The sequence below is a fragment of the Sinocyclocheilus rhinocerous genome, unplaced genomic scaffold, assembly GCF_001515625.1.
Source record: "Sinocyclocheilus rhinocerous isolate Xijiao unplaced genomic scaffold, SAMN03320098_v1.1 scaffold52, whole genome shotgun sequence".
Taxonomy (NCBI): domain Eukaryota; kingdom Metazoa; phylum Chordata; class Actinopteri; order Cypriniformes; family Cyprinidae; genus Sinocyclocheilus; species Sinocyclocheilus rhinocerous.
Genome location: NW_015643558.1, coordinates 32,177 through 43,065, shown reverse-complemented (window position 1 = coordinate 43,065; position 10,889 = coordinate 32,177). Strand labels below are relative to the sequence as shown.

At 40.7% G+C, this 10,889-nt stretch overlaps 1 protein-coding gene across 1 annotated transcript in view; it reads left to right on the top strand.

Annotated features, from left to right (window-relative positions):
• The window catches only part of LOC107757335 (b(0,+)-type amino acid transporter 1), a 47,992-nt gene extending 38,728 nt beyond the window's left edge, over positions 1–9,264 (top strand). Inside the window, 2 exon segments of the mRNA XM_074560244.1 lie at positions 9,036–9,123; positions 9,244–9,264. Of these exon segments, the coding sequence (XP_074416345.1) occupies positions 9,036–9,123; positions 9,244–9,264 (109 nt within the window).
• Positions 9,265–10,889: the final 1,625 nt, after the last annotated feature.

The following is a 10,889-nucleotide window of genomic DNA, read 5'->3' as shown; positions in this document are numbered from 1 at the left end:
GTCCGAGTTACGTCCGACTTGCTCTGATGTCATGCTGACGTGTGCCAAAAAACTCTCGTGACGGCGAGGCGGCTGTGTCGAATTGTGCAGTCGAGCGCAGTTGCTCTCCACGGACTGCGCTGACCAAAAGCATGATGGGAAATGACTGACTGACGACACAGCTTAATGCGGTCATAAAAGCGCGGCCATATTGTGCTGATTTGGGACCGGAGTCTGCGCAGTAGAGAACTCGGGACCAGAGTCTGCGCAGTAGCGAGCGAAGTGGAGCCGCGTCCCGCCCACACTCCCGCAGAGTCGATCGCAAGCATACGCCCCTGACCCTGTTTTAATTAGCCTGACTGCTCCAGTTTTTGTCTGCTGAGAGGATTGTGTTAAAATAAGGTACATACAACTCCAATATCCTCCTAAAGATCCTGAAAAAGTCCGTTGGCACCTCAATTCACTCAGAGAAGCTGTCAGTCTCAGCTGTCAATCATGACGTCACACTCCCGTTTTTATAGCATCACTTAACTAACTAAAACCAAAATTATTTAAAAAACGAACACTTGAACTTACATCAGCGTGATAAAATCTACATCAAATGACAAAAGCCATATTTGGAAAAAAAAAATAATTTGAAGTGAAATTTAATTATTTAGTTTGTCTCATGTTCCATTAGATTACATGGAGAGGGCGGGGTTTATGACCTATACTGGGACCAGCCACCTGGGGGCGATCAAAACACGATGGCTTCACTTTTTAAGACTCGTGTGGCACGCTTGGGTATTACCATCCGGTGGAGGGAAATCCGTGATGAAACGGCACATGGATGGAGCTTTGGAGGCATCCCCTGCTGCTGAGACAGCATCGTTCTGCCACCGGTGGTAGAGGCGTCCACCTCCACGATGAGGGGGTTTTCAGGATGCCTTCTTGAGTTGTGGCTTCAGTGACTGCTGGGGTCCAGGATAGATGTTTGAATCTGCCCCTCAGGAGATTGGTCAGTGGAGCTGTGAGTCAACTAAAATTATGGATGAAGTGGCAGTAAATGTTGGTAAATCAGAGGAAAAGTTGTAACTCTTTGATGGTGGTAGGAATGGGCCAGTCCAGGATAGCAGATACCTTCTCCTCGTCGATTTGGATGCCATCTTTGTTGATGTTGTAGCCCAAGAACTGTACAGAAGACTGGTGGAACAGGCATTTTTCAATCCTGAAATAGGGAGGGCGCATTTACCAGACCATACAGCAACACCAAGTATTCATAGTGACCCGTAGGTGTCACAAAAGTGGTCTTCCATTTGACTCGCTCACATATCCGGATGAGGTTGTATGCATTCTGGAGGTCCAGCTTGGTGAGGATGATAGCACATCTAAGATGTTCCAGGGTGGTGGATAACGGAATTTGACAATGAACTTGTTTAATGCCCATGGTCAATGCAGAGCCACATGCCTCCTTTCTTCTTAGCCACAAAAAAGAAGCTCAAAGCAGCAGGGGATGGAGAGGGACAGATGTATCTTTGCTGTAAAGCCTCCTGAATATAATTCTCCATGGCCTTCCCATCATGAAAGGAGAGCGGGTATATTTTACCATGGGGCCTTGCAATCTGTCTGAAAGGCTTTTCATGCTGACTTAACCCCGGGTTATCATTGTTCTAAACACTGCCTTTAACCCCGGGTAAAGGAATATTTTACACATGACACATGAATTTAGAAGCGGGGTTAGCACCGTTTTTTACCCGGGGTTATGAAACCCTGCTCTAGTGTTAACCCCGCACTGCGGTGCCAACCCAGTACAGTGTATTAGAATGTTACTGCTTGATGCTTAGCAACAGACAACCAATCAGAAATTGAACAGCGTGGCTCATGTCATGTCAGAAACAGAAACTACAAGTTGAAACTACAGCGTTCCTCCAATCAGTGACACTGACACCACAAATATGCAAATTAGGATTTTAACCCAGTGAATGTGCAGTGAAACTGCAGCTTATGAATGCCCAGGATTAACTTTTAACCCTGGGTAAAGTATAAGCAGTGTGAAACATGAAGCAAGATAACCCTGGATTCCAATTACCTGGGGTTTAGAATGATCCAGGGTTAACTATTTCAAGTGTGAAATGCTGTTGAGAGACTCAAAGGGTCCCATGATCTGTGAGATGGTAACTGGGAGGCTTGTCTCGGGTAAAACACGTCACTGAAGAGGGCGTTACAAGCTGGGATATCTACAGATTGCTTTTCAACAGGGCTCTCAATGGAGGTGGAGAGGAATTGTCTCTGCAGGTTTGGTGTTTGATGAGCCAAGGGCGCCATAAGATGACGTCAGCGGTGGACCTCTCTAGAACCAGGAATTCAATGTGCTCTTGATGGAGATTGCCAACACGAAGGAGTAATTGTCCAACCTTGAAGTGAGCATTTTCCCAGCTGAGCGGTCATCCAGTTATGGAGTGGACTTGGTTGTGGGTTTCCATAAACCTCTTTTAGAGCTGGAGATGGCGACAGAGCTCCCCTGAGATGAAGCTGCCATCTGACCCAGAGTTGATATAGGCACAGACTTTAATGATGAAAATGCAGTAAGATTTGCAGTGAACTAAGTGGTTAGGAAACTAGTGAGGTTGCATTGCATAGACTCCACTCCTGGTTCTGAAGAGCTGACATACTCTGGTTGGTGGGGATGTTGGTAGGACTGCTAGCCCTGTTGGTGTTTCATACATCCCTGCACACGATGAGCTACTCTGATGGACAACTGGACCGATCTTTCTAATCCGATGGAGTCATCGTATCAGAGCACGCCACGGAGGCAGCCATCAGCGTCGGCGCCATCGCGAATGAATGTATGCAGCAAGACGCAGCTGCAAATGAGGTTTCAGTCCCTGACAATATGTGGTGAGGAGGGAGGGCTCATTCCATCTGATTGCAACAGCTAGGATGTGGAAACAAATAGCATAGTCGTTAAAGGAGCTATTTCCTTGTAAATGGTACAATTACTCACCAACACTGGAATTGCTCACTCACGGACTGGGCTTTCCAAAGACATCACGGAAATGAGCCACAACTGCGTCAAGGGATTGTGTGAATGGGCCATTCTGTTGACAAATCATTTCCGCCATTTAAGTGCTCACCCCAAGAGCAGAGAGAAAATTAAGACAACTTTCTCTCAGTCTGTGTTGAAATGATGCAGCTGCATCTCCAGGGCCAAGAAGCATTGTATGAGAAACCTGTTGAAGTCCTCCGCCAAACCAGAGTAGGGTGCCGGATTGACCATGAGACACGCAATTACCGGTGACAAAGAAGAGGTGATGGGTGCAGCAACTGGTCTTCTGTTAAGGAATCCTGACTCAGAGAGAACAACAGAGGAATTCAATTAATGTAAGATTTATTCACAGCAGTGAGCAAACACATGAGTGTGTCAAATGAGATCAGACAATGTAGATTGTGGAAAGATGGATTATGAAAGTCTTGAATCCACAGGCCTATGGAGAGCACACACCTCAGTTGCCAGTGAATGGTGAGTTCCAAGGGAGAGGGGCAGAGCATGGTGAAGAGGGAGTGAGACACGGGAGCACGGAGAAGGAGATGAGAACTTGGAACGCAGGAGTAGGAATTCCTGAAGCTAGGAATCACAGGTAAATTCATCGCAGGTAGTTGTGTTTCCACATTGGAGACCAGACAAAGACTGGACCTGAGGTGTGTTTAAGCTGCGTTCCAGACAACTTGAAATTCAGATTTTGCCTGCCTCCTACTTTTAAATAATGTCTAGAATGCTGCTTGAAGTCGGACATCCAACTTGTGAACTCAGGGCAGATCGATCAACCCCGACTTTAGGGAGACACGTCATTTGACATCACTGCTTCCAACAAGCATAATGTGGAGCTACCTTGTGTCAAACTTAAAAACGTTACACAATAAGATTATAAAATGATACCTAATTTTTGCTTTCCGTCAGCTGTTTTCAAAATGAACGGCAGCGTTTTATGTCCTTTTCTTCTGTTATGACACTTTCACACAGGACACATATTTTAACATGCACTAACACAGATTTAGACAGATTTGTGAACAATATTTGAGAGAAATAGGCCTTTTGTGTACATAGAAAAAGTCTTAGATCTTTGAGTTCAGCTCATGAAAAATGGGGGCAAAAACAAAACTGTTGCGTTTATAATTTTGTTCAGTGTATTATGGTTTTATGTATATTTGAGCTTTAATAAGTTTACATGCTGTTTTAGCCATTTTATTCCTCTTAACCACACAAAATATGTACTTTAAACCTTTTCACTTGTTATTTTGGTTTATGTAATTTCCTGGATAATTTATTTGGTTTATTAGGTCTCGAGCACCGATGGTGTGAGGACCCTAGTGTAATCGCTCCGTTTCTTCTTCTTCTCCAAAGTGAATCGCATTTTTGAGGGCCTAAACATGCTTGAAAACTCATGAAACTTTGCACACGCGTCAGAACTGGCGAAATTGTACATCTGACATGGGTTTCAGAAGTGGGTGTGGCAAAATGGCTCGAGTCCTGTCCTGAACACATCTACATGCCCGTATTCGGTCATAGTCATAGCGCCACCTGCTGGCAACAGGAAGTGTCATGGTTAACACTGTTATGGACTCCTAGCAACATATTAAAAAGTGTCAGCAAGTGCTAAATAGGCTAGCAACATGCTAGAAACATAATAAAACATGCTAGCAACACTTACTAAGTGCTAAAGCATGCTATTAATACTATGAAACAGGAAGTTGTTGTAACTCATGCATACCATGCCCAATCTGCCCCAGACTTCTCACGTTTTATAAGAGTCCTGGCCTGAACACATCTAAAGGCCAATATTCAGTTATAATTAAGTGCTAAAGCATGCTATTAATACTATGAAACAGGAAGTTGTTGTAACTCATGCATACAATTCCCAATCTGCCCCAAACTTCACACGTTTTATAAAAGTGCTGGGTTGAACACATCTAAAGGCCAATATGCAGTTATAATTATAGCGCCACCTCCTGGCAACAGGAAATGACTTGTTTCACACTAACTTAAACATGCAATGTCTGATCTGCCCTAAACTTCACATGTTTGATAAGAGTCCTGGCCTTAACACATCTTAAGGCCAATATTTCAGTTATAATCATACCGCCACTTGCTGGCAACAGGAAATGACTTGTTTTACACTAACTTAAACATGCAATGTCCAATCTGCCCCAAACTTCACATGTTTGATAACAGTCCTGGCCTGAACACGTCTCAAGGCCAATATTCAATTATAAACATAGTGCCACCTGCTGGCAACAGGAAATTTCTTGTTTTACACTAACTTAAACATGCAATGTCCGATCTGCCCCAAACTTCACATGTTTGATAAGAGTCCTGGCCTGAAGACATCTACATGCCAATATTCAGTTATAATCATAGCGCCACCTGTTGGCATCAGGAAATTTGGCACAAATATTTATCACTTTAGAAGCATATTGCCCAACGTTTGCTGTTCTCCTATGGCCAACGGGTGGCGGTGAGCCCCGGGTGCGAGGGCCCTTTTATCGCTGCTTGCAGCTTTAATTACATTTGACATTTCTGTCCCCCTCACATTTGAAATGATGGCTATGCCCCTGCTCCTATGGTATAAAAGGGTCAGCACACATATTATAGAACAACCATATTTAATTTTGTATTTTATGGTTTTACTAGAAAACACATAAGCTATAGATGTGTGGTTAATTTCGTCGTCACTATGGTTTCACTGTCAATACTGTAGTAAAACCATGGTTAATTTTGTAGTTGCTGTGATTTTACTACAAAAACCTAGTTCTGTCATGACTACTTTTGGAGGGATTGGCATGGTAATGGACATGACAATGTTAATGTGTTTGGTCTTGGCAGAATAGATCTGCTACGTTGCTGCTGCAGCTGCTACCAAGACTTGCTACTGCAAATGCATCCACAACATGCTGCTGTGAGCATGTAAGAAATACTGCTGCTGCACATATAACATGAAATAACCCCCATATAGCATACATGAATACCCCGTAGCAGAACTATACTATGCAAATGCTATGGTAAAACCATGGTTAATTCTGTGGTTACAATGGTTTTATTACAAAAACCATTGCTAAACCATTGTTCTTGTAGTAAAACCATAGTTAATTTTGTAGTTTACCATTAGTGCAAATGCTATATTAAAACCATGGCTAATTTTATGATTATTATGGTTTTACTACAATAACCATAGATAAACCATGGTTACTGTAATAAAACCATGGTTAATTTTCGTAAGGGCCATTTTCATCTCCTCCCTTGACTCCAAGTGGCAAATCTCGACAATTGGTATTCGGTAAGTTTGTTTGATATGCCAGATGCACCACCTTGAATAAAGACGAGAGTAGAAAGCTGCAGTCATTCTCTAACCACATTTGTGGCAGGTGTACAAGTGTCTGGGTGAACTCCATGTTGGTAGCGATAGCACTTTACTATGGTGGTGGAAGTAAGAATAACCTGCTTCGCATAGGAACGAAAGTTGCGTGATGCCATGTGAAAAGGGTCTATCCACCTTTTTCCTAACGAACCTATTGCATTTTAATTTATCGGAGGCACTTCCGGTTTGGGAAAGTTCTACTCAAAAAGACTGCAACAAAATGTTTCAAATCATAGGATTGGACTACAAATAATCATTATCCAACATTTTGACTGAATGGGCTGTACATTTTCATTCATTTTCTGTTTTCAGTTGTCAGGAAAATGATGTTATGTTTGGTATATTAATGTGATGTAATCTAACAACAATATCTATAGAATAGCTATTTTCAGCCCACTGCATTATTTTCTTCCTGATTGTTTTCATGTTTCCTTTGTATTCCGCTATAAGTAAATGAAAAAAAAGACAACATATACTGTGCATTTGTGGTCTGCCTGATTTAATTTATTATATAAACCATTACGATATAATTCCCTGGAATGCACTAAGAATCTTTCATTTTTCTCTCCAAATCCTCATGTCTCTTTCCAGGTTTGTTTTTACACGGGGGCTGTAAAATGACACGAAATAAAGACATACTACTATAATGATATTTAACACATCTGTAATATTGCTGTGGGTATGCTGAAAGTAATTTGTTATTGCTTTTATACTTTTACATTTTCTTTTAATGATCAATGGTTGAAGGGTGAGTAAAATAATGTCACCTCATTGTACCCAGTTTTTAAAAAAAATGCTTATTATTGTGTTCATAGAGTCCGCTGAGTTTTAACAGACCCCTCAAAGCATGCCGTGAGTTAGGTGGTGGGTAATTGAGAATGAATGTGATGAAGTCACGTGAGAGGAGGCAATGCCTCCATCGTGATATGATTGGATATGACTGGTTATGTTCGGCCATTTTGGCTGTAATTAGTTCATGTGATAAATCCTGCCTCTTTTGTTCGTGCACATTTTGCATTCGCAAATCAGGCTGAATGAACAATACAATGCCATTAATGGGAAGACTAATTTTTTTTAAAAGTAAGTAAACTCACACACTTATGCCGAGTTCACACTGCACGATATTAGCCCGATTTTCCACTCGCCGACAGGTTTTGCGAAATCGCAGAAAAATGCCTGACATCGGAGGCAAATCGGTGCTCGTTCACGCGAGTGACAATCACGCAGTGTGAATTATCAAAGACGCGATCTGAGGGAATCGCCGACACGTAGCCGACGCCCGCAAAATATTAGGCATGCTAAATATCTGGAGCTGTCGGCGATTCTTCCTATTGTGAAGTCATGCAGTGTGAAACCCCCTGTCGCCGATCCATCGTGCAATGTGAACACAGCAGCAACTGAATGCTACCCCAGATAGTCACGCAGTGTGAAAACAACGCGATCCGACGAGTTTGAAAATCGTGCGGTGTGAACTCGGCATTAGATGTGTGACCACTTTGTTACGTCAAAATAAGACTTGAAATGGCATGAAAACATGATCTGTGAGTTTTTAGTAAGTAATCAGCGTGGTGAAATTTAAAGCAAATCTCTGTGTCTGTGACTGAGCTTTGATGACTGATGATGAGCAAAAATAAACAAATAAATAAATAAATAATAATAATAATATAATAATTAAAATAAAAGTTAAAAGTTTACTATTAAAAAGAATAGTTGAACATAAGTTGACAAAAAATATATAGTCTTTAAGTTGTTACTACCTTGAGTTATTATTTTGGAATAAATGTAAAATGCTTAAAAACACTAACTTAACGAGATTCATACTTAGCTTTAATAAATAGAACATTGATTACATTGTTAATGTATAATGTAAAAATACAAAAAATAATTGTTTTTGTTCGTTTTTCTGATAGTGTAAGCAATGTTAATTAATGTTGCTAAAATGTTGCTAGGTGTGATTGTGTGGTTGCTAGGTTGTTCTGGGTGGTTGCTATGTGGTTGTCAGGCAGCTACTAGGGTGGTCTGGATAGTTGCTAGGGTGTTGCTGGGCTGTTCTGGGTGAATGAGTCTCGAGCAAAAATAAACAAATAAATAAATAAATAATAATAATAATATAATAATTAAAATAAAAGTTAAAAGTTTACTATTAAAAAGAATAGTTGAACATAAGTTGACAAAAAATATATAGTCTTTAAGTTGTTACTACCTTGAGTTATTATTTTGGAATAAATGTAAAATGCTTAAAAACACTAACTTAACGAGATTCATACTTAGCTTTAATAAATAGAACATTGATTACATTGTTAATGTATAATGTAAAAATACAAAAAATAATTGTTTTTGTTCGTTTTTCTGATAGTGTAAGCAATGTTAATTAATGTTGCTAAAATGTTGCACACTGATTGTGTGGTTGCTAGGTTGTTCTGGGTGGTTGCTATGTGGTTGTCAGGCAGCTACTAGGGTGGTCTGGATAGTTGCTAGGGTGTTGCTGGGCTGTTCTGGGTGAATGAGTCTCAAGGGCTTCTGGGAGTTTAGATTTGAATTTTTGTCAGTTGGAGTTTAAATAGTGTTGGCTCATTTGAAGATTCTGTCTGATTTTAAAATCATAAAAAAAAGAAGTGAACATATGTGTTTTTTTTCTCTAATATTGTTCCTTTTGTTTTCTAGCTTTGCTGCCTGGTTCTTTTATGGGATCACAGTATCAGGTCTGCTGTATTTGAAAATCAAGAAACCTGAAATTCCCCGGACAATTACGGTGAGAACATCATGCACCTAAAGATAAGTTACCCCAAATGCACAGTCCATTCATCCATTAATTAATTTATTCATTTATTGCAAATGTATGTTATCGTGTTCACCTTTGTGGGAAATTCAGATTGTCTGCAGTACTGTGTAAGAGCTTTAGATGCTTCACAATAAATATTTGTTTTAAGAGCTTTGCTGAGAGAAGAGAAAGGAAGGCAGTCCGCGAGCGGAGAAGAGCGGGACTCATGCTCTCAGTGAGAGCATTCTGTCTCAGTGAGCGCGCAGTCTCTGCATGGGCGCTGCCCACACAGGCGAAGCATTCACTGTCCTTCTGCATCGTGCAGGCTGCACGGGCCACACTCGCAGCACGACATTGCAACAACATCGCTAGAAAATTAGCTCTTTCAGAACTTACCTCTTTAGAAATAAGTTATTTTAGGCTCACCGGGTGGCAGCAGTGGATGAGCCGAGAGCTGTGCGGACGCTGAAGGCGGCTCGAGCTGGAAGCGTGGAATGGAAACAGCAGAGCAGCGCAGGTCGCTGAATCAGCTTCTATCCACAGCAAGGCGTGTGAGTGGTGAGCGGCTTCAAGTCTCGTAGATCAGCGAAGAGATGATTGAAGAGTCTCCGCTGCCGAGCCATTGGTTCGTTTTTAATTTACAGCAAGAACCAATGGCCGTGCAGTTACACTGCTTCATTGAAAAGGCTTCAGTCATCAGAGAAAAATGAATTATCCCCATAGTGTCTAGCGACGCAGTATGAGTGAAATATCGAAAGGGAACATCTTCCCTCCCTCTCTTCCCCTCCCCATTCTTTCCAGAGGTTGCTTACAGGGCTACATCAGGCCCTGAAGCTTGACCGATGATGTTAATGGAGGAATTATTTTTGATAAATAGTATATTCTTCTTTATTTCAGGACTTGACTGTGAGGGTTTAGCACACAACCAGTCTTGATACTATTTTTCTAAATGTTTCCTCCTTAATTTTTCTTGTAAAGTATGAGACACCCTTATAGTAACGAAGTTGAATCTGCCTCACCCAGACATTGGGGTTCTCTAAGCAGAAAGCTCCTTTGTAATGCTCAGGTTGAAACTGCCTCCCCCTATCGGGGTCCCCTAAGTAGGAAGCTCCCTGAAAACAATGAAGTCGAAGCTTCCTCCCCCAAACATTTTGGTGTAGAGCAGGGTAAGGACCCCTTAGGCAACAGAGACATGGAGCAGGGACCCCCGATACAAAATGTGCCAAGCAGAGCTACATATTAAGCATATAGCCTTGTTATATGTGTACTATGTTAAGACAGTAGATCATAACTATGCACATTATTGTGGTTGCACAGGCATCACTGCCTAAGCTATTTTTTATTGTTAAAATTTAGATTTATGCATCATAAAAAACAACATGTGGAGATAAATATCACAATTCATTAGTTGTTTACAGTTGTTGTATATTATTTTAATGGATTTGCAGAGTGATGCATTTTTTGCATTCACATGAACATCAGCTGAAAGTATATAAAAAATTCACATTTTAATTTTACTGTCAGATGGAAAAATAAATATTTATTTGGATAGTTTCAAGTTTACTAAAACTTAACATTTAAATTTTACTGTGAGATGGACAATTAAGAATCAAATCACAGAGTATCTGAAATTAGTGAATAAAGTGCAGATATAATGTGTACCCAGGTGAAAAAGAAATATATTTAAATTGTGCTTTTTCAGACATACTTACTATATTTAAATTATACTATACTAAGTGCATATTAAATGTATTATT